The following is a 22,434-nucleotide window of genomic DNA, read 5'->3' on the forward strand; positions in this document are numbered from 1 at the left end:
TGAAACTGCTTAAAAATAGTATACTATATCTTTGTCATGCTGAAAAATATTTATACAACGCACTCTCACAACTCCTCCAAAAGCCATCGGCAAATATTTCCCCAAAGATCCTGTTGTGGAAAAGATGATGAAAAAAAAATGTGAATGAAACATGAACAGCGTTGTTGAAGTTTAATCTGAATGCAAATTTTAGCAGAGATCAGCGAAAATTTATAATTCTACGCTGATAAGAGAACCAAAACGAAGGCTTTAGCTACGATTTGTAGAATGTGGTTCTCATAGTTATTCAAATATAAATGTAATTTAGAGGTCAATGGCTATGGAAATGCTCGAAATATTAGAGAGTGAAGCTATTTTATACACTAAATAACTAAATATTGCAAAATTCTACTCAATCTCATGAATCTTTTGCGCTTTATTTAGGGCTAAATTCATCCTAAAAGTGCATTGAAGGCAGGTGGACAGAAAGAAACGAAACCTTCCTCAACAAATCCCCATTTGTTCCACGCCAAGAAATCTCAAGGGGGAAATAATACAGTCAAAAGTGATGTGCAACTCAGCAAAAGTGCTTAAGAAGTAGAAGTGCTCAAAAATTTACAATATTCATATCCTTGCTGTTTCGATTCTTCAGATTTATTTTCATTTTTACGGAGGAACAATAGTATTAGTTTCTTTTCTAGGTTATGTAAGGAATTAAGAACACATTTATTGAATAATTCGCATTGTAGAACGTCAATTCTTATGCTCAAGTCAGAAAAATCGTCAGTTATTGGCAGAATTAAGCATTTTCATGCCAAAAAAGACTACAAATAGTCTTTCTAGAAACCTTCTAGACGATTTTAAGCCCAAATCAGCAATTTTAAGTTCATTGGCAAATCATTACAGACGATTTTGTGATCTAAGAAACTTTTCAAATGGCGTCCTTATGGATTTTTAGTGATATTTTTTAGGTTATGGTCAAGTAAGATGCTCAAAAAGCAGTTTTTAAATTGATTTTTAAAGAAATATCGTATGAAAACTTAAGAAATGTGCAAACAGTCTAAAAATTTCAAGTCTTGAAAGTGTTTGAAAGTTGTTTACAGCTTTAAGGCACATTATCTCCTCCTTGGGAAATCTGAGAAATTCCTCAGGTAGATTTTCTCCGTAAAATCCTCCCTTGTGCGTCTGAAGGACCCTTTTTATTTTGCTCTCTTGGGCCAAAGGGGGAAAAAAGTAGTCTTGTCTCTGTCAGCTGAGCCGCGAGAGAGACTGCATGTCATATGACGCGCGCGCGTGTGTTGGTGAGAGAGAGAATCGGCCGGCTTCCCCATCGACAGAGAGAGAGAGAGAGTCTCTGGGCTCTTCTCCTGAGCGGGCTCGTCAGTCGTGAACGGTGACTCGAAGAGGTCGCTCGACGGCACTTTATTTCCATGTTCTTTCGTGTGTGAAGTGACTATCGCTCAGTTCTTCTGCAGTCCCACCTGCCAGGATTCCCCGTGACCACCGAGGTGAGTGTCTTTCATCCCCAAAATTCCCACATTGTGGTGAGCAATTGCCCCAAAACCCGCCCCTAAAGCCACGCTGTCGTGCACGAAGGAGAGAAAAGAAAAGAGCGAGAAACTTCCGCTGCGACTGGCGTAGAACAAATTCCCAGCCACGCCAGAGTGAGAGAAAGAAGCCATTCTCAGACCACTGAAACCCCGAGAGTTTGTGGAGAAGGAGAGGGGAGAGAAGGAGAAAATTCCACTGAAACTGCGAAGGGCTCGTCTTTTTTTTGTTGCTTCCATTTTAGTACTGAAAATCTCGTCTTTTTCGCCTCAAACACTCTCGCGGAACGAGGAGAACATTCGATGGCTTCTCGAGCCTGAATCGCGCGCGCTCTCAATTCTTCACTCCGGACGCAAGCGCCGTTCTCACCGTCCCTTTCGATGGGCCCCCGCTTTGCCGGCGCGCGAGAGAGCCGGAGGGGAAGCGCTCTCAGATAATCTCTCGCGAGAGAGAGAATTGACGACGAAAAGTGACCGAACAACTCTCACGATCCAGGATGACTCGAGATATGAACTTTTTACGGTTTCTCAAAACGTTACTGATTATTTTTTACTCGCTTTTTATATTCGGCACTTATTAAATTCGCTGTGGAGAAATGCTCAATTGTGAGCATAATATTTAGCTTATTATTTACATAATTTCTTAGCTAAATTCTTCTATATGTCCAAAAACTACAGTTTAACAGACTCTGATAATTGGCGTGTTTTAGGGCGAGAATTCCTAAGGAATTTATGTTTTATTTACCTGAAGAAAAAACCTTCGCCGGAAGCACGTGGAGAAATTGAAGCATGAGTTTATAAACTCGAAAGAAACAAATCCAAAGTGGCACTTGAAAGAGAAGAGACGATAATAGAGTCAAGTTTCTCTTTCTGCGTCTGTATTCTAGACATGTTTGTTAATTTTCCTTCATGTTTTTGCATTTTTCAATTGCGGAAAGCAGCAAGATCAGTCATTTTCCGGAAATGTCAGTTCTAACCTTACTTTTACCCTAAACTTATCTCAAAGTCCTATTTGTCGTCTCTTTTTCATTATCTTGTAATTCAATCCTTAGCATAATTCGCTTCTTGTGCAATTCTCTCAATTCCCGGCTGACTTTCCGCTGCAATTCTGCAGCCAAGATACATAATTTACTGATAAAGGAAATTTTATTACTCCACAACTTTCTCGCAGGTCTGCATATAGAATCATTCTGTGATTAGGATCATATTCTTCAGCAAAGATAACACTGAAGAAGTTCTATGCAATTCAAGGTCACGCTCAAGAATTGGTTGTAACGGCATTTGGGTAAGTATAACACATGTCATGTCATTGAGAATCTTAAAGAAAAAAATGTCCTTTTTCCGCCTTCCGTCTGGTCACACTTTGAATGCGCGAATTGCGATGATAAAGTTTTTCAATTGGAACCTTTTCATCAATTCATCTCACACTTTTGCTTTTATCGTTGAGAGTGCGAGATGCTGACATGTCTCAGTGACCCAGAAGATGGTTCTCGGTCGGGGGACAATATTCCTTATCTTGCGTATATGAGAAAATGGGTCAGAAATTGATTGGCCAAAGTTGGTGTGCGATGCTCAATGAGAGTCTTTCTCTCTCTCTCTCTCTCTTGCTCTGCAGATATAAGATTGCGAACGCTCTTTTCGCGGTGAAGAAAGTGATTTCCAGAGAAAAATAATGACACGAGGCGTTCTTCGACTTTGCACGCTCAGCGGTGAGCATTTGCTGCGCATCCCGCGACCAATCCATCCGCTGCGACTCTTTTCGGGATCTGTGAAGCTCCTGCAGAAGGATGGGAAGCCCGTGGAGGCTGTGAAGGGGATTGCCTACAAAAATCTCACAATTGGCTGTCCCAAAGAGCGATGGAATAATGAGAGACGGTGAGAAGAGTCAAAAATTTGCTAGCAATTGCTGAATTTCATGGACTCTTTGTCTTCCTCAGTGTGGCCATGACGCCTGCCGTGGCGGCGACGCTGGTCAAGAAGGGATTCAACGTGAATGTGGAATCCGGAGCGGGATTCGAGGCGAAGTTCCGCGATGATGAATATGTTCAAGCTGGCGCTAAGATTGTGGACTCCAAAGTCATCTACAATTCGGACATTCTGCTGAAAGTTCGTCAGCCAACGAATGAAGAAGTGCCACTGCTGAAGCCCGATTCCACCCTCATTTCCTTCCTCTATCCGGCACAAAATAAGGATCTTATGAATGAACTTGGCAAGAGGAAAATCAACGCATTTGGTAAGGACAATTGATTAATGCAATTTTTCCGCAATTCCTGATGATTTTCATCCTTTTTTCAGCCATGGATTGCATTCCACGAATTTCTCGAGCACAAGTCTTCGACGCACTGAGTTCAATGGCCAACATTGCTGGCTATCGAGCTGTCATTGAGGCCGCCAATCACTTCCCGCGCTTCTTCACGGGACAAATCACGGCGGCCGGCAAGGTTCCGCCGGCTAAGATCCTCGTGATCGGCGGTGGAGTGGCTGGATTGGCGGCAATTGGTCAGGCTCGTGGCATGGGTGCCATTGTGAGGGCTTTCGACACGCGTTCCGTGGTGAAGGAGCAGGTGGAGAGCATGGGCGCGGAGTTCCTCACCATTGACATCCAGGAGGAGGGCGGCACCGCCGGTGGCTACAGCAAGGAGATGAGTCAGGCCTTCATCGACGCCGAACACGCACTGTTCGCCAAGCAGTGCAAAGAGGTTGATGTCATCATCACCACCGCCCTGATTCCCGGCAAGAAGGCACCCGTGCTGATCCTGGAGGAGCACGTGAAGTCCATGAAGCCCGGCAGTGTGATTGTGGACTTGGCGGCCGAGGCGGGCGGCAATGTGGCCACAACGGTGCCTGGGCAGGTGAAGGTGGTGCACGATGTGGTTCACGTGGGCATCACAGATCTGGCCAGTCGTCTGCCCACGCAGAGTTCCACCTTGTATGCCAACAACATCAGCAAATTCCTCCTGTCCATCGGCGAACAAAACCACTTCGACATTCGCCTGGAGGACGAAGTTGTCCGTGGCTCGATTATCCTGAAGAATGGCGAACTCATGTGGCCACCGCCAGTCATTCCCGTCTCCGCTCAGCCCGCCGCGGCTCCTGCGGACACCAAAGCGCCCGCCAAGGCGGAACCCGTGCCAGAGGATCCCTTCCAGAAGCAACTCAAGTCCAGTCTCACGTACACAGCGGGTCTGGGGACATTGCTGGCTCTCGGCGTGGCTTCTCCGAATCCCGCCTTCACGACCATGATGACCACTTTCGGTCTGTCCGGCATCGTGGGCTATCACACCGTGTGGGGCGTGACACCGGCTCTCCACTCGCCCTTGATGTCCGTGACGAACGCCATCTCGGGCATCACTGCCGTGGGAGGATTGCTGCTGATGGGCGGCGGCGTGACGCCCTCGAACACGATCGAATCGCTGGCAGCTGGAGCTGCTCTCATCTCGTTCATCAACATCTTCGGCGGCTTCCTGGTCACACAGCGGATGCTGGACATGTTCAAGAGGCCCACAGATCCACCAGAGCACAACATGCTCTTCGGCATTCCAGCCGCCGTCTTCCTGGGCGGCTACGGATACGCCGCCATGACCGTGAGTGTCTCTAATCCCTGACAAATCTCTGAATGAATTCATGCTTGTTTTCCTCCGTAGGGCTTTCCGGAGATCCACCAAATGGCTTATCTGGCGTCCAGTTTGTGCTGCGTCGGCGCCTTGGCTGGACTCTCGTCGCAGAAGACATCGCGTCTGGGCAACACTCTGGGCATGATTGGCGTCACTGGCGGAATTGCCGCCACTCTGGGCTACATGGCGCCTTCCACGGATGTGCTGATGCAGATGGGCGGCGTGGCGGCTTTGGGCGGCGGCCTGGGCAGCATCATCGCCAAGAGGATCCAAATCACAGATCTGCCTCAGCTTGTGGCTGGTTTCCACAGTCTGGTGGGTCTGGCGGCGGTGCTGACGTGCGTCGCCACGTACATGCACGACTTCCCCACTCTGGCCACAGATCCGGCGGCCAATGTGCTGAAGACGGCGCTCTTCCTCGGCACCTACATCGGTGGCGTGACCTTCAGTGGCTCGCTGGTGGCCTATGGGAAGCTGCAGGGCATCCTCAGCTCAAATCCTCTTCTCCTGCCCGGCAGACACTTGATCAACGGCGGTCTGCTGGCCGGAAACGCCCTCGCCATGGGCATGTTCTTCATGGAGCCCACGATGGCCGGCGGCCTGGGTCTGTTGGGCGCCACATCGCTCATGTCCACCGCCATGGGAGTCACTCTCACGGCGGCCATTGGCGGCGCCGACATGCCCGTGGTCATCACCGTGCTCAACTCCTACTCCGGCTGGGCGCTCTGCGCCGAAGGGTTCATGCTCAACAACAATCTGATGACAATCGTGGGTGCGCTGATCGGATCGTCCGGAGCCATTCTGTCCTACATCATGTGCAAGGCCATGAATCGCTCGCTGCCCAACGTCATCCTGGGCGGCTACGGCACGCTGTCCACGGGCGGCGGCAAGGCCATGGAGATCACGGGCACGCACACGGAGGTGAATGTGGACGGATGCGTGGATATGATCAAGAATGCGAAGAACATCATCATCACGCCCGGTTACGGGCTGTGCGTGGCCAAGGCGCAGTATCCCATCGCCGAGATGGTGTCCATTCTCAAGGGCAAGGGCAAGAAGGTGCGCTTCGGCATTCATCCCGTGGCGGGCAGAATGCCCGGACAGCTGAACGTGCTGCTGGCCGAGGCGGGCGTGCCCTATGACGATGTGCTGGAGATGGAGGAGATCAACGATGACTTCACGGACACGGATCTCGTGCTGGTGATTGGCGCCAATGACACCGTCAACAGTGCCGCTGAAGATGATCCCAACTCCATCATTGCCGGAATGCCGGTGTTGAGAGTGTGGAAGGCCGATCAGGTGAAATTCTTGTCCTGAAATTGAATTAATGCAGATTTTCTTAACTTCTTTCCTCTTTTTTGCGCAGGTCGTCGTGATGAAACGATCGCTGGGCGTTGGCTATGCTGCCGTGGACAATCCCATTTTCTACAAGCCAAACACATCAATGCTGTTGGGCGACGCCAAGAAGACTTGTGATGCACTCCTGACGAAGATCAAGGAGGATCACTAGGAGATTTGTGTACAAAAGAACTCCCAATTTTACACCCTTTTTCCTCCCCATAAAAGTTCTTCCTCAACACAAGAAAATTCAATCGTCTACTGTAGATTTTCATATTAGAGAGATTGGATGTAAATTATAAATATATTTTATACACAACTTTACAGGCGGAACAAGAATTCACTGTATTTCTGCCTAAAACACACAAAAATCAGAGCTACAAAAGAGTTCATCAAAAGAGTTTTTAGAGACAATTTTTGTGTGTGTGAAAATTAGACGAAAGATGAAAAAAACAACAGATTTTCTAAAGCAATTTGTCGCGCATAAACAGCATTTAAACTCTAAATGAGATGTTAATTTAACGAATAAACTTTAATTTATTTTAACTAAACTCCAACTCTTTTCTTTGCCTCTTGCATCAATTTTTATAGAGCAGAATCCTTCGTGAACAAGGACTTCCCACCAAACGACCGTACTCGAGGGTCAATCGCCGCTCTTCGTCGCCGGCGTGCAGCTGAAAAGCAGAAAAAGTTGATAAATAAATCACATGATCGCTCAATAACAGCGCAATTTATCAACCACTAATTGCTCTGAATAAATCTGAGAAAATCCCACGCATTAAATCACGAGTTTCACACGAAATCAGTCGTTTAAGAGGCGAAATTCGGAATGATTGATGTGTTTTATCGATCAAAATATGGAAATAATTTCAATCTAATGTTTGTTTGCAAGCTCTGATTTGATTAGAAACAAGTGATGAATGTCGGTTATCAGCTTATTTTGCAATTCGGGGGAGTTGAATGAGATCAGAAACACTTAATCTCAAATGGGATTATTTTAAAAGACTCTCTCACATGTATGTAATCCTCAAAGTACATAATAGTGTTGTCGTACAAGCAAACAACACTCTCGAGATGCCTCAGCTGGAATTCATCCTTATCTCTCGCCTGCTCATCTTCATTGAATCTTGAATACTTTGATCGATCGAGCTTCTTCAGAAGATCTGCCAAAGACAAGAGTGTTCAATTACAAGGAGCGCAGGATGGAAAGGATTTCAGCACACCTTCCGTTATTAAATGCCACGTGTAGACCTCTGGGCAGAGGAGATAGGACGGCTGAAGCTTCCCTTTGTAGCGCATCTTCGGGCATGAGTGGATGTAGAAGCCCATGTAGTAGTACTTGAGCTCCGGACAGGACTTCTGCAGCTCGCGCATGAAGGCGATCTCACGCAGAGAGCTGTACGTGCCGAGAGAGAGGAAGCTGAACTCCGGATCGTAGAAGAGATAGACAGAACTGACGCAATTGCGCAGCACATCAATCACACCCACGGCAATGAGACGATCGTCCAGCCAGTACTGCTGATGGAAGGATCCGTAGCCCTTCGGCGGCGATGTGCTGTTCAGCTTGAGCTGCAATGGGGAGTGTTGCAAGAAACTCTGAAATTCATCCACATCTTCCGGTGGCTCCCTGTGAATCACTGTCTGGTATTTCTGATACAATTCATACTCCCTTTCCACACTGGACAGAAATTCACGCGAAGTGGCGCACACCAGTTTAATCTACAAGAGAGAGAGACAACAAGAAAGGGAATAGAAACCTGAAGTGGTGATCGACAGAGGAATCGTGTAAAGGATTCTCCGGTGTTCTTGGCCGGCGGATCACGATGGATCACAGTTTGGTACTTTCGATACAGTGCTAGTGCTTCACCTGTGGCCCCTTTCGCGGATGGAATGAGTTTCACCTGGAATTTGGGGCATACAGAAGAGTTCTAGGATTATTGCCGGGGCCACAGAGAACCCGCCGCATCTTCTCTCTCTCACCTTCAGCTTGTGCTTCCCATCGACTGGCTGCTCGCCCAGGAAGTCCTCCAGGCTCTTCTCCACATTCTTCGGCGCCTTGGCAAGAGGCTGCACAGAGATTCCCTCCGCCTCTCGCTGTGCCATCTTCGCCTGCTTCCGCTCCAGACGCAGAACCTTCGCCTTCTTGCACGGCGGCTTTGACATGTTCTGGCCAGCGCTCCTCGGCAGACTATCGCCACTCTCCATCGCCTGTGAAGGCTCAACCTTCAATGCTGATTCACTAGGCGGCCTGTCACTGCCTTTGGGCAACTTATTCACTATTTTACTGATATCTATCTTAGTGGCGGAAGCCGGTGGAATCATCTGAGGCTCACTGGCCACGTCAGATTCCCCATCATGGGCAGATTCCTTCTCTCCACACTCCTTTATCCCATCTCGCAGGAACTTGTTCATTCGCTTGAGGATTTTCTTGTGTGATTTGGACAATTTGAAGTTCAATGCGTCACATCTGCAAAGTTAGAAGTCTTAAGAATCTCTTTCCTTGAGGCTTTTTCTTCCCTCTGATCTCTCTAACCTTATTGTGTAGGAGGGACAGCAAGTTGTGGCATTTGTGGGTTTATAGCAGAATGTACCGGAACGCCGCCAGCCTCGATCAATGAGATCCTGATAGTCATTTACGGCCATTACGTGTGCCGTCATCCCTGCAAGAAATGCCCCAAAAAGGACTCGCTCAGCATTGATTTGCATGACAAAGAACTCTACGCGACATTCTCACCGTGAGAATTGCACGTGTTCTCCTTTTTGCAGTATCCACAGCGACTCTTGTTGAATTCACCATGATACATCACAATCGAATATTCATCAGACATGGAGTTTTCGTGGATTTTCCGTTTTCTTACCCCGAGAAAGCACAAATTTTCCTAGCATACAAGCACTTTGTTTTGACATACGAAACCTGTTGACGGCAACTTATCGACACACACCGTTTATGGGTTTCTGTGTATAACAGTTTTGGTATGACAGTTGAGCTTCCGCTCGGCCATGTCTCTTTTCCTCCCGAAGCAGTCACTGTGAAGACGGAAACATGGTTTGTGGCACAGTTTTTGCACTTTTCCTCGTGATTTTTCACCATTTCCTCACTGGAAATATATCACACTCGTAAATGAATAGTTTATCTATGAGTTTGTGATGAGATTTTGTGGAGCAATGAGTGAAAAATGCGTGAAAATCACGAAGAAAAATTTCACATGATATTGAGGTTATGTGAGCCGTCGTGGAAATAAATGATTTTCTTTTTCTCTGCAGTCGCTGATAATTCCGGAGAAATTCCAGCATATTCTGCGTTTCATGAATACAAATATCGATGGCAAGCGCAAGGTGCCCATCGCTATGACTGCCATCAAGGGCGTGGGGCGTCGTTACGCCAACATTGCCCTGAAGAAGGCCGACGTGGACCTCTCAAAGCGTGCCGGAGAGTGCACGGACGAGGAGGTGAGTTCAGCAAATGTGCCCCCCCGGGAAATGAAGGGATTGTAATTTGTGTGCGTGTGAATTGTTTGCAGGTCGAGCGAGTGGTGGCCGTGATCCAGAATCCACGCATCTACAAGATCCCGGACTGGTTCCTCAACAGGCAGAAGGACGTCACTGACGGCAAGTACTATCAGCTCACCTCGGCCGTGCTGGAGTCCAAGCTCCGTGACGATCTCGAGCGACTGAAGAAGATCTGCGCCCACCGCGGTCTGCGCCACCACTGGGGCCTCCGCGTGAGGGGTCAGCACACCAAGACGACCGGTCGTCGCGGAAGGACTGTCGGTGTGTCCAAGAAGAAGTAAAAATGCCCTCAATCTGGATTTATTCCTGGGTCCGGAATCATCGCTCTGGAGCGTGTGCTTGTGAGGCTCTTGGAATAAATTTTGCTATGCGAGAAATTGTCTTTTTCTCTCCTTTTAAACACATCACAAATTTATTGTTTTTTTCTCTTCTGGTAAATTAAATAAAAGATTTTTGCAAGATTCGTTAACATCCTTCACAAGTCACTCAGGCAGGGTCTCTAAAAACAGCTTTTTTTTTAATTGAGTTTCTTCTCTAATTTTCCTTCCTTATAATCAATGAAGAATCTCTAGAAATTCAACGTGTGATGGTAAATAGATTCAAGAACTGTGATGCCTATTTTTTGCTTATTGCCACTGTACGAGAGGCACTCTCAACAATTGAACGAAGCGATCCTTTTCTTTTGCACTGTCCTTGGATAACGCTAAATAGTTTTCTTTTGTTTTGTTTCATTATCTTCAGGAGAATATAATTGACAAACAACATACATGGCGACAAAAGCTAAAAAGTAATTTCTTCTCTTTGCCTTTAAATATTCCACTATAATTCGATATTATAAGTAATTTTTATAGTGAGTTTTCTTTTAATGTGTCGCTTTTACGAAGATAAAAGTGTTTTTTTCATTAAATATAGATTCACTTTAATAACAATTACAATGGAAGAATGTTCATTAAAAGTTAATTAGATTTAGAGAGTTTTATTAAATTTAATGACATTAAAGAGCTCATCCCGAGTTTTTTTCTTTCTTTCTCATCTTCTCAGTGAATTATAATTGAGACAAGGATTAATATAATTGAATAAATTTTGATACATTATTATTATTTTCTCTCTTTCTCCTCATTAAAAACCTTCTCGAAAGAAGAAAGAAAAGCACATCAAGGAATTGATAGAAAGCTTAATTAGATGATTTTTAATACGATAATTTGACTTTAAAAGTGTCTTTTTTTACTATATAATTTCATATTAGTTTTTTTTTTAACATAAATGTCAGAATAAAACACAATAAACAAAATATACCACAGCTTTTCCAAAGGAATTATGCAATTTTTAATAGCATTTCATGCGACACTTTTCAGAAATTTGGACATTTTTTAGCTTCTTTGTAAACTCTTTTCACCATTTTCACAGAGAATTGAAGTTAATAATGAATGAATGAACCTTTGTTTTTCAATGAGAATATACAAAAATAATATATTGAGATCCAAATTTGGTCGGCAGTGTGATTGCATTAGTAATGCAGAATTGAATTAGACAAAAAAACAGTGAGATAAAATTGAAGAAGTGATAAGGAAAGGAAATATATATTTTAGGAGGGCAGCATTTTCATTTGATGACGTTAATAAATTTAATTTGAGAAAAAATCACCGAACATTTTGGACTGAATAATTCAGTTTGAAGAATAAATGTTGCGTCAATTAAGCCAATTAAGCTCATTATATCTTCTCTAATTTCAGTGATAATTTCTCGTGATTATTCAATTTGTCACTGAAAGTGTTTAACAACTATAACTAAAGTCACTGCTCAACATGATTTCTCATCATCAGAGATTCTAAACAAGTCTATTTTTTCGCTACACTTTCAACTCTGCATTTTGAGGTGAAGGTGAAAGAAATTGTGTGTGTTAAATAAATTCTAAAGTCTCTCCTCAATTGTGTGTTTCCAATGTGATTTCTTGGTTAATTGCATAAGAATGACACTGAATGTTTTTATGAAAAAAATGATTTGTGAGTCTATTTCAGAGAGTATATTGCGTTGCATTAAGTAATATTGTTCTCTTCCTTACTGTTAATCCTTTTTTTCTTGTTAAATTATTCGCTAAATCATCTCACAACTACACCGACTGCGTGTCTCACATGCTTTCGCCAACATCTTCTTCTCCATCTTCTTCATCATCTAAATATAAGTAAATATTTTTATATCGTTAATATTCTTTTTTTCTTTTTGTATAGTGAATAAATTATTTGTCCTCCACAATAAATGTGTCTTTTTTTTGTCCTCTCTGCATCCTATGAATTTTCTCTCCTTTCACTCACTCACGCGCACACAAATCCTCCGCCAGCAGAGCCTGGAGAAACACACCAGCTTCTGCTCCTCAATCGTCGAGCATCTCGAGGAAAGCACGTGGCACGAGTCCCTTGAGCAAACCTTGCTTCCCATGCATATAGTCGGGATTCGGTGGATTACATTCTGAGACAAATATCACCTGAAAAAAAACCCGAGAGCAGAGCAGAGTGAAATTGTGCAATAAAACACACGCAAACACACACGCAATTTACGCACCTCATTTGCCGTCAAATTGAGCTCTGTACTTCCGCTGGCGTCATAAGAACACAGGACACGAGCCCGCCTCATGTTTCCACCACCCACTTCGCTACCATTCGCATCGCTGTTGGCCTTTTCATCGGGCAGTCCAACGGGAACATACGGATTGGGGCCTCCCAAACTAATAAATTCACGTTCATAGGAAAATTATATACAAAAATCATCCTCATTTGCACTTTTTTTTTTCTTTTGGGAAACTCAAGAAAAGGAAAAAAAATCATTGGCTAAATTCCAGGAGGGAAATTCAATTTTGACACAACGCTGCTAAAATCCTACAGAATTTCTTCAATCTCAACGATAAAATTCTATTCTTGCAAAGAGCAAAATAAGGAAAAAAATAAAGAGAAAGCATAGAAACTAAAATAAAAAAATTGTGTGACTATTTGAAGCTCGAAATAAATTCCAATTTTACGTTTATTGAATATCAACGAGGCGTGTTTTTGATTTATAGCAATTTCATACACATCAATTGACACTTAAATATAATAAAATCATTTATCAATTTTATTTAATAACTACGATACAAAACAAATCGGTATGAAAATCACCTCGAATTTTGATGTATTTTCAGTGTTTATTGGAAATCAATCCTTGAAGATTAAATGACTGCTTTTAGGAAAACAATTCAATGCCAATCAAATAAAGAACAAACAGTCTTAAATTGCTTTAAAAACAAACAAGAATCAACTTACGCCCCATTAATATCCAATGAAACATTTATATTCTACTGTAAATTCATCCAATTGCATAGAGATTTAATGTAATTAAAGGCAATTAAATGTGAAGAGAGAGAAGTTTATATTGAGATTAGAAAGATGTAAAAAGAAGAAGTTTCAGAATTCAAGTAATTTCTCAATGAGCAAAAGAGTCTCTTCTGTCAAGAAATTGTACAAATATTTACAACAACTTTTAAGGCATGATTTCATGATATGATAATTTCACAATAAGTCATCATATATTTTATGGCGGAAATTTACCGAAACATCTTATTTTTTTCTCTTCTCTTTTCTTTCCAAACATGCCAATATGAATATGTGTCTCACAAAAAGCCATATGGCGAAAATCAATAACTTCTTCTTATGCAATCAAACTGTTGTCTAATCGCCACCCACATCACAAAAGGAAAAACCAGACTCTTTTGCACCCCAACGACTTTCTTCTCTCTTTCTCTCTCTCTTTCTCGCCAATTCTAGACACTAGAAATATTCTCAGTGTGGCCAATTGAAGCAAAAGCATTGATAATCTCGTCATTATCGCCTTGCAAGTTCCTCATCGTGGGTGTTTCAGCAATGAAAGCATTCAATTGTGGCGACTGACTGTGGATGGCGGACAAGGAGGAAGTGGCATTGTGGGTGGTTAGCATAAAGGGAGGCCCGGACGCGTCACAATCTACGAGATCTTCACTATTGACACGCAAGCGAGGCGTTGGAGGACGCATGCTGTACGTGGAAGGATTTCGGAAGAGTTGTTTTAAGATTGTTTTTCAACGTTTGTTTGTTCACGAACAAAAACACGGAACAACATCGAGACATAAGTTGGATCACAACGATTATTTCGGGGTTGGTTTTTGTTCAGAAGAAGAAGAAGACAGGAAGAGAAAAAGAAAGAAAGTTGAAGAGAAAAAAAAACAGGGAATTAACGACAAATTAATAGAAAATATAAACATTTTTCGGGGTCATTCTCACGAGGGGGAAAAAGTACTGAACATTTTAGGGGCAGGAGACTTCTGGGATGAACTCACCTGGCCAATTCGCGCTGCAGTCCATTCATGATTTCCACGCATTGATTGAAGTAGCGCACTTGAACCTCCACGAAGGAGTGAAGGTGGCGCAAATGACTAGACTGTGATGTGCTGATGCCTTCCAACAGGAGTTTCGTGATCTCTCCTTGGCGATCAAACTCAGACTGCGCTATTCGAAGATCACGTTCGGCCTGAAAAACACAACAAAACACATTAGTTTTGAGAGCATAATTTCAAGTAAAGTCAGGGGAAAAAGTCCAATTGTTAGTTGGAGTAAAATTGCAGGAATAATTGTGAACAAATCAGCAATTGGAGGAAGGAATGTTAGCGAGATTAGTACCTGCTCCAGAGTCACCTCTGGTGGAATTCCATCTTTCTATAAAACACATTATTTTTTTTGTTAATTTGCCAGCAGCATTTGAGAGCAATGTTTACCAAGACAGAAAGCGCTAGATTAGTAAATTACATTGAGGGGAGAGACACAGTTTCAGTGACTGCAGTCTTGGCAGGAATGACTCACCGTTTGCTGTCCCAGCATGCTTCTGGCCTTCCTCACGCGATTCTTGCACGCATCGAGATCCAATCTGCAAAGGGGAAAAAGGACACTTTACAATTGCACTCTCACGACAAAGCACTTGCAGCTCTCACCTCTTTGTCTCCAGGATGCCCTTCTCCTTGATGATGGTCTTCATTTCGCCCTCGAGGAACTTCTTCAGCGGCTGCGTGTAACACATCCCGGCCGATCCGATAAAGTCCCTCTCGCACTGGCCCAGCTTCTGCTCCGCCTGTCCCACCTTGATCAGCGTACTCCCGTAAGCGCCATCCTGGCCAAACTCCCCGCCCGCCTACAGAAGACACAAGAGAGATGCGGATTTTGCGTCGTATTTCCCTTCTCCCCGGCTCAGTGGAAAATTTCACACTCACTTCAATCATGTCAAGGCCGAGGTACTCCAAGTTGCTGAGGCGGTTGGGCTTCTTCTTCTCGATCTTCTCGAAGATGAAGTCCTCCACGCGATTGCCCGGATTTGGGATCAGCACCGCCTCTGTGTTCCGCACCAATTTCTCCGTCCATAGCTTTGTGCACTCGGCGCGCTCGCTGAGATTCTCAAAGTGTGAGTCCAATTCCGTCTTCTCTGACGTGCCCAGCTTCTCTTCCGTCAACTGTGTTTTGCCATAGCGCGAGAAGAGGAAAACACAAACAAACCGATCAAGCTCGAGTGCTCGCATGACGAAGTCGTCACCCAGGAAGCCCCCACTCAGACTCACCTGCACCACCCGCGACAGGGTGCTGCCCGCCTCCTTCACCAGCTTCTTCACGTTGAAATCCGGCATTTTCACGTTCATCTCGACCACAATGAGCTCTCTATGTACACGGATTACGCCTTTTTCCTGCTCTCTTCACATTTATCAAACAATTTCGATTTTTCTCTGCCTAATTTCTTGACGTCTCCCCCGCACAGACACCAAATTTGCCGCAGTGGCGCTGCCGACGCTGATCGACACGATGACTGTGTGTCGAAAAGCGCGCAAACTGAGCCAAAAGTGAGGTTACACTTGAATTGGGAAACCGGCTCTGGTTTTCTCTGTAAAATATCACTTTTAATTCCACAATAAAATTCTCTGCTGTGCAACAAAGCGCAGAATAAATACAGTAGTTCTCAGAATGAAGAGAATTCGAGATTCACTGAGATGAGCGAGTAAAATTGCGTTTCCAAGACATTTATTTACTTGTTTGTTCGATGATCTTTCCTGTTGTTCCTGTTCCTGTTTTCTCTTCTCTATAAAAGAGTGTGAAAAATGCCCTCAATATCCTCACTGATTGAAGTCTCGTAAGTGTTTATCTTCTTACCAGTTATCACTTGACTAATCACTGTTGAATATACGCAGTTGGGTGAAGCACAAACACGTTGAATCATCGTGCTTCCTGGGAAAAGGAATTCTCTTTTCCGGACACAGCAACTCTATCGTCTTCACCGACACATCCACCGGAAATGAGAAGACATACCGAGCGGACTCCTTTGAGAGAGGTGACGGCATATCCTGCATCGCAGGACACAAATCCCTGCAGATCTTCGCTCTCGCTGAGCTTTCGCAATCACCCTCAATTCTCGTGCAATCTTATCCGTCTTTTGAGACAATTTACCGGCTGCAGAGTAAGTTTCCCACATCTTAGGCATGCTAGGAGTTTTCAGATAATTTTCCTGCACAGGTTCCGGCGTGACAAACTACCTTTCCTTGGCTTTCTCTGAGACAGAATATCTAATTGCTCTCACTGGAATTCCTGACTTTGGTCTGGAGATCTGGTGTTGGAGATCTGGACAGCTCTTGGCCACCCGCAAGAGTGGAATATTTGCCAGCGATCAGATTATCCTTTGTTCACCATCTCAGCCTCTAAGTCTCTGCCAATTGGCAACGAGAGTTGGAAAACTGACCATTTGGGATATTCACGTGTGCGTCGATACGATGAAATTGATCGAGAAGAAGATCAAACTGAGCTTCGATAGGGAATCCAGTCCCTTCACAGCCACTTATCTCTTCAGTGGTGCTCTTCTCGTGGCCACCAGGAAGGGGAGCGTTCATCAAATCTATCCTGGAAGCAATCAATCGCTTTGCATCGTTCAGGAGACCAAACAGGAAGTTTCTGCAGACTCTACGAGCCTCATCGCTCCGCATCAGGGTGGATTTCTTCTCTCAGTGAATCACACTATTCGCCTCTTCCAGCAGAATGGCACAGCGTTCACGGAAATGTGTTCTGTGTCTCCGGAGAATCTCCATTTGCGCTTCTTGGGTACGCATTCAAGTGACTTAATTGCTGGAGTGGATGAAACAGGATCTGTGTGGAAAATCCTCCTCACCGAGGGCAAGATTGACACCAAGGAGGTGAAGAAGCGCGAGAGAATCTTCCACATGATGAGCTTGATTAATCCTGGTGGCAATTTCTTAGCCACAATGGACAAAAGTCGAGGAGTTTCAATTTTCGAAGTGAGTTCTGGCAAATTGATATCGCAGTATTTGAAAGTTGGAGTTTCTGCTCATGATTCTCATCCACTCTTGCCAGTAATTTGTCTGGGATATTCTTCAGGACATGTAGAATTGTTGTCTCTGTACACCGCGGAAAATCCTCAACCTTTGGTTGGTTTTCACGTTTGCAATTCCCCAATAAGAATGATCAAATTCTCCGCAAATGCATCACAAATTGTTGTTTTTGATGCTGAGAAGGAGATGTTTGTGATTACAGGACAAATTGGGGGAATTATAGAGATCAAGAGACACTTCTCCCTCCCAAAGGACCTTCTGGATTTTGTCATTGCAGAAAATGGTGGGAATTTCTGGAAGATTTTCGCACTACTCAAGACTGATGGCTCAAAAGTTGCCTCTGATAAGACACTTTTGGCCACAATTACTGAAGAAGACGTAACATTTCGTCCTGTTTCGCATTGTGATAAGAAATTGACAGCAATTGCTGAAATGCGAAATGAACAGGACATTTTCGTGGCAACTTTCTACCTAGACTCCAATTTAAAGATCCTCAAATTGGCCGAAAATTCTGATCAATTGGAATTTGTGGTGCTGCAAGATGTGAAAACCGATCATCTCTTGGAGTACGTGAGAGTGAAGACTTGCGGAGATTTTATCCTCTCATGGGGACTCGATGGCCAAGTGTGTCTCTTTGATTCTCGCACAATGACTTGCATCACAAGCTTCATTTCTCACCATCGCAGGACTCACGGTGTTCAGAGGGCTGTCGTGAGTCACTCTCTGGAGTATGTTGTCTGCTTGGGATTCACCGGGAATCTCATTTGCTTCCGGCCGAATCTCAAAATCATGCCTCTCAGCCACTCAGGTGGGAAATTCGAGCTGAGTCGCCTGGAAATCCGCGAGAAGTGTCTCTGTCCGACAATAGGACACACTCCAGCGGCCACATTTGGCGACGCCTCGTGGCTGGAAGTGCAGCGAATGGAGCAGAAGAGTCGCGAGAGACAGAAGTATCAGGAGAAGCGTGATTCCATTCTCAGGGATTTGGACAATCTCAGGCGAGAGATTGGCAAATTGCTGGACAACAATGAAGTGTGTCCTGACGAGGAGAAACTGCCCATTCATGAGTTCAATTTGGACTCGAATCATGTGGAGAATATGATAAAGAGAGCCGAACGTGATCGTCAGGAGGAGATTGGGAAGATGCAGGAATTCATAGCGGCTCAGAATGAGATAACAGAGTGGATAAGGAAGTCGTGCTGGGATCAGATGTCTGTGAAGAGCACAAAAGTACGAGGGATTTTCTCCAGTCTCTTCATTGAAAATTATCCAGTGCTGCAGATTGATGAGATCTGGGAAAAGCGACTCAGTCAAATAATGATGTGGATTCGACTGGAGAATCTCACCAATTCGGACAAATTTCTCCCGTGGAAACCCATTCCCACCAGTCAGCTGGAGTATGTTCTGGCCCAGGAGCCGAGAATTTTGTCATTGGAGAAAGTCAAGGTAGATGATGGCAAGGCAACAAGAACTCCATTGGCTTCTGGAACGTCTGCCCGTGAATTTATCACCTCGCAGTTGCCGCGATACAATCAATTGGAAGTTGTGACCTTTGAGCAGATGCACGTGGAGAAGATCTTTGGATATTTCGATGCACTGGCGCTGAGGGAGTTCTTCAACGAGCAATTCAACGATTTGCAGGAGCGCAAGGAGCGAGAAATGGAGATTGTGAAGGAGAGAAACAATCGTCTGCGAGACATTCAGAGTGAATTGAATATTCTCTCTGAACTCCTTGAGACAAACATCGTGTATGAGGATGAAATCATCGATCCTGAGTACACGCCCGAAGAGAAACCACACACAATTGTCCAGGTGACCGATGAGGAAGTGCCCGTTGAGCCGTACATATCGCCCAGCATGCGGGAATTGATGGAGAAGGAGGCTTTTGAGGCCGAACAGAAGCGCCTTGCGTTGATGGCGGATGACTTCCGTGAGAGGGCTTTGCAGCAAATGATGGATGGTGTTCTTGAGATTCGCTGGGAGGATGAGATCAAGAAGATGCCCGTCATTCCGGCGGCTGTGCAGACGAAGAAGGATCTGCGGGAGTATGATGAACATGACTGGAGAGCAGTGAGAGAATATGAGGAGAAATTGAATTTCCTCGATGCTGAGCGGGAAAAGTATCGAGATCAGTTGCTGTGCGAGAAGCACAAGCTGCAGGAGACTCTGGATCGGCAGATTTACGTGTTCAACAGGAAGTTGGCAGAAGTGGCGAAGATCAAAGTGAAGGTGCAGATGGCAATCAATCAGGAGGATCTGAAGATTCTCCGCAATGCCATGTACAATTACAAGAGGATTCAATTCACGAGGCAAGAGCATGAGATTCGCCAGGAGATCATCAGCATCAAGAGGCAGATTAATGCCCTCACCGCCACGATGCACGATGCCGAGAAGAGAGCGATGGACTGTAAAGTGAATTATGACGCTCTTGAGTCGAAAGATCGCCTCCTGGACAAGCAGTTCAAGAATAACTTCGGCGAATTTGCATCCATATCGATAGTGGATCAAGCTTATAAGCTGTTCAAGTGAGTTTATCACTGAGTATTACTCCTTAAGACGGAGAAAACTTGTAGCTTTTGCTCTTTTAGGCGTCGGCCGAGGTGGACAATGAGAGCCTGGGCGACTTCTGTGATCCTCATGGATCTCGCGAGGAGAGTCATAAGTCGGAATGTGTCAAAATCCGGTCCTCCACTGCCGCAGGAGTGCTTCGACTACCTGAACCTCATCGAGCAGATTGATCAGCCGGCGAATTGTCCCACCATGGATGAGAAACTGTGGGATCTTCTGTGTCGAATGCGTCGCATTAAGATTGAGAGTGAATTCAAGGTGCGCAGCTGTGGCGTTCAGCTGGCTGAAGCGGACGCTTGTGTGGATGCTTTGGCGCGGGAAATTGGCGCACGCAGAACCACTCTGGCAGCCCTGGATAAGAAGCTGGAGGATCTGAAAGAGAACCGAGTATAATTAGATTTAGAAAGGGTTATTTTAATGTATGTCTCCTCAATTAATGATGCAATTTTCTTCATGCACAGCAAAAGAATTCCGTCAATCGCACCATTCAACTTGTGATGAAGCGTGGAAATGTTGAAATTCCACTGACTGGCAAAATTTCTGACTTTGACGACGCAATTTTACTCTCTGTGATTGATGTCGATGACATCAATCGGGTGATTAAGAAATCTGGCCAGAAGAAATTGGTGGCCATGTCCAATGCGGCCGTCTTCCGGCGAAAGCTCATTCACAAGGAGTGGGAGCACAGAGTCCTCAAGATGACCATCAGAGACATGAAGGACTTCGTCAGGGTGATTGAGAAATGCAAGGTATGAAAGGAATGTGGGCCAATTTTCCGTGTCTAAATGAAGTGCCACTCTTTCACGGCTAGATTACAAAAGAGGTGCAAACGTGGTTGAAGCGGAAACAGAAGGGCTGGACAGAGGATGTCAGCCAGGCGGCGCTGAATCGTGAAATAGAGGCGATGATTGCTTCCTGTGAGAAGTCATTTGGTGACATGTGAGTTCATCAATGGGGGCAGTTTTCCCCCAGTTAGCATTTAACATTCCACAAAACCCATTTTCAGGAGGAAACAAGTGACAGAGATGGAGGAGAAGATTGAGCAGAAGAAGCGTGAGAATGATAATTTGGATAGGAAGATTCAAGAACTGAATTTCGATGTTTCTCAGCAACATGCTCAGCGTGATTCTACGCTGGAGGAGCAGGAAATTGAAGCACAAAATCTCAGGCTTGAGATTATCGCCGAGCGAACGAGATTAGTGCGAAAGGTTCAGCGTCAGCACACACAAATTCTAGAGTTGAGCACATTGCTGGAGTTGCAGCGTCTTCGAACTTATCCGACACTCTCAATGCCCCAATCGTCGGCGCATCTGAGGAATGCACAGTAAGCGCGTGAGTACAAAGAATTTCCTTCATTTGCTGCTTAATTGACCGACGGAGATGACTGATGAGATGCAGACGTTTCGTCAATGATGCTCTTGATAGATTAACAGACAAACTCAATTAAGAAAAATCAATTGAGGTAAACAATTCACAAGTTTTACTGGGAATCATTTTGGTAAGCATGCTCTCAATTGATACCAATTGATGGACAAAATTCCCGGGAAACTCATTTATGTTGCTGGTTTATCCACTCTAAATGCGATGGGAAATGATCTATTTCTGCCGTATTTCGATTCTCAGAAGAGTAATAATTCCAGTTGATCTTAATTTGATGATAATTAGGAAAAATGCTAGAATTTAGAGTCTCCGTGAAGATGAGAGAAAAGCCTTGACCACAAGTTGAGACAAAAGGAGGGAAAATGATAAATTATGCCGCTGTTTAGAGGTCAAAGACCGTGACGTCTATTGTGTGTCATGTTCACGATGCGAAGTGCTGCACGTGTTCCAGAACAACTAAAGACTCCCTCAGAATTTTCTCCACCAGCATAAATTCATCATCTGCAAAATTTCTCAAGCACTTTGATATCAATATGAGTCATAAGCTGATAAAAGTGTCTTCAGAGAATGTTTAATTCGTGGTAGTAAAACGGAGTTGTAAATATCACGACATTGCTCCACTTTTCACTTCTTTTGCACTTCTTTATCAGTCGAAGCACTCGCTAATCGATCAAATCTAATACTCAATATCGGTGAGCACTTGAAGAGTCACTCACTGGGGGTGTTTATCAATGAAAATAACTCTGTAATGGCAAGTCAAATATTATGATTTTCTTGGCCAAAAAGGAAGCCTCGAAAGACGGTCAAATTTTGTGTCTTTTTTGCCTTGCTTTGAACTCTTTATCAATTCCGACTCTTTCACCAATTTCTTTACTGTCTTGGCCTTTGTGCGTGATATATAACAAAGCAATCGTGCACATTTAAACGATGAATTAATTACATTTCTTGGGCGTTTTCCTCAGCAGAATTTGTCACATTTTGTCGTGTGACAATTTTTACAGTTCATCACGAAGAAAATATTCTTATAATAGATTATTTTAGTGGCGGTTTATGAGTCTGAAAATTTGAGGATTAGAATGTATAAGAAGATTTCGTGGGCGAGTAATTATTATGATATTTT

At 44.3% G+C, this 22,434-nt stretch overlaps 5 protein-coding genes across 7 annotated transcripts; 3 read left to right on the plus strand and 2 right to left on the minus strand.

The window, feature by feature from the left end:
- Positions 1-1,356: 1,356 nt before the first annotated feature.
- Positions 1,357-6,801, plus strand: LOC132264487 (NAD(P) transhydrogenase, mitochondrial-like). The gene is made up of 7 exons (XM_059764712.1): positions 1,357-1,487; positions 2,698-2,811; positions 3,142-3,401; positions 3,464-3,759; positions 3,822-5,110; positions 5,171-6,439; positions 6,507-6,801. The coding sequence occupies exons 3-7, from the start codon at positions 3,199-3,201 to the stop codon at positions 6,648-6,650; spliced, it is 3,201 nt and encodes a 1,066-aa protein (XP_059620695.1). The 5' UTR covers positions 1,357-1,487; positions 2,698-2,811; positions 3,142-3,198; the 3' UTR covers positions 6,651-6,801.
- On the minus strand, positions 6,736-9,389 carry LOC132264488 (arginyl-tRNA--protein transferase 1-like). The gene is made up of 6 exons (XM_059764713.1): positions 9,213-9,389; positions 9,012-9,138; positions 8,459-8,945; positions 7,702-8,197; positions 7,493-7,641; positions 6,736-7,152 (listed from the first exon to the last, which is right to left on the minus strand). Exons 1-6 carry the CDS (start codon positions 9,304-9,306, stop codon positions 7,057-7,059), a joined length of 1,449 nt encoding a protein of 482 aa, XP_059620696.1. The 5' UTR covers positions 9,307-9,389; the 3' UTR covers positions 6,736-7,056.
- Positions 9,390-9,470: 81 nt separating this feature from the next.
- On the plus strand, positions 9,471-10,365 carry LOC132264491 (small ribosomal subunit protein uS13). The gene is made up of 3 exons (XM_059764717.1): positions 9,471-9,524; positions 9,743-9,928; positions 10,000-10,365. The coding sequence occupies exons 1-3, from the start codon at positions 9,522-9,524 to the stop codon at positions 10,267-10,269; spliced, it is 459 nt and encodes a 152-aa protein (XP_059620700.1). The 5' UTR covers positions 9,471-9,521; the 3' UTR covers positions 10,270-10,365.
- A 170-nt stretch (positions 10,366-10,535) lies between these two features.
- On the minus strand, positions 10,536-15,836 carry LOC132264489 (endophilin-B1-like). Of its 3 annotated transcripts, XM_059764714.1 has the most exons (8): positions 15,597-15,829; positions 15,255-15,491; positions 14,979-15,175; positions 14,851-14,914; positions 14,671-14,706; positions 14,331-14,521; positions 12,548-12,710; positions 10,536-12,470 (listed from the first exon to the last, which is right to left on the minus strand). In XM_059764714.1, exons 1-8 carry the CDS (start codon positions 15,672-15,674, stop codon positions 12,360-12,362), a joined length of 1,077 nt encoding a protein of 358 aa, XP_059620697.1. In that variant the 5' UTR covers positions 15,675-15,829; the 3' UTR covers positions 10,536-12,359. The 3 variants fall into 3 exon arrangements, with proteins under 3 accessions (XP_059620697.1, XP_059620699.1, XP_059620698.1); XM_059764716.1 differs by lacking the exon at positions 14,671-14,706 and having other exon boundaries at positions 15,597-15,828; XM_059764715.1 differs by lacking the exons at positions 10,536-12,470; positions 12,548-12,710 and adding an exon at positions 12,888-14,028 and having other exon boundaries at positions 15,597-15,836.
- A 291-nt stretch (positions 15,837-16,127) lies between these two features.
- LOC132264483 (cilia- and flagella-associated protein 43-like) lies at positions 16,128-21,258 on the plus strand (the record flags this gene model as incomplete). Its single annotated transcript, XM_059764707.1, has 7 exons — positions 16,128-16,159; positions 16,203-16,483; positions 16,540-19,891; positions 19,955-20,321; positions 20,396-20,683; positions 20,746-20,873; positions 20,941-21,258. Coding segments are annotated over exons 1-7 (4,766 nt in total), but the record flags the coding sequence as incomplete, so codon positions are not given.
- Between the last annotated feature and the right edge of the window lie 1,176 nt (positions 21,259-22,434).

The sequence above is a fragment of the Phlebotomus argentipes genome, unplaced genomic scaffold (genome assembly GCF_947086385.1).
Source record: "Phlebotomus argentipes unplaced genomic scaffold, Phlebotomus argentipes genome assembly contig_81, whole genome shotgun sequence".
NCBI lineage: Eukaryota > Metazoa > Arthropoda > Insecta > Diptera > Psychodidae > Phlebotomus > Phlebotomus argentipes.

Bases quoted from the DNA above. Each gene is read 5' to 3' on its own strand.
- LOC132264491 (XM_059764717.1), top strand. The intron at 9,929-9,999 runs GTGAGTTCAGCA...AATTGTTTGCAG, and splicing joins GAGAGTGCACGGACGAGGAG to GTCGAGCGAGTGGTGGCCGT.
- LOC132264487 (XM_059764712.1), top strand. From the start codon at position 3,199: ATGACACGAGGCGTTCTTCGACTTTGCACGCTCAGCGGTGAGCATTTG. The intron at 3,402-3,463 runs GTGAGAAGAGTC...TGTCTTCCTCAG, and splicing joins CGATGGAATAATGAGAGACG to TGTGGCCATGACGCCTGCCG. The intron at 5,111-5,170 runs GTGAGTGTCTCT...TTTCCTCCGTAG, and splicing joins ACGGATACGCCGCCATGACC to GGCTTTCCGGAGATCCACCA.
- LOC132264488 (XM_059764713.1), bottom strand. From the start codon at position 9,306: ATGTCTGATGAATATTCGATTGTGATGTATCATGGTGAATTCAACAAG. The intron at 8,198-8,458 runs GTGAGAGAGAGA...TCTCTCTTGTAG, and splicing joins ATGGGAAGCACAAGCTGAAG to ATTAAACTGGTGTGCGCCAC. The intron at 7,642-7,701 runs GTGTGCTGAAAT...TGTCTTTGGCAG, and splicing joins GTGGCATTTAATAACGGAAG to ATCTTCTGAAGAAGCTCGAT.
- LOC132264489 (XM_059764714.1), bottom strand. From the start codon at position 15,674: ATGAACGTGAAAATGCCGGATTTCAACGTGAAGAAGCTGGTGAAGGAG. The intron at 14,707-14,850 runs GTGAGTCATTCC...TGTGTTTTATAG, and splicing joins GCATGCTGGGACAGCAAACG to AAAGATGGAATTCCACCAGA. The intron at 12,711-14,330 runs GTGAGTTCATCC...TGAATTTATTAG, and splicing joins CTGCAGCGCGAATTGGCCAG to TTTGGGAGGCCCCAATCCGT.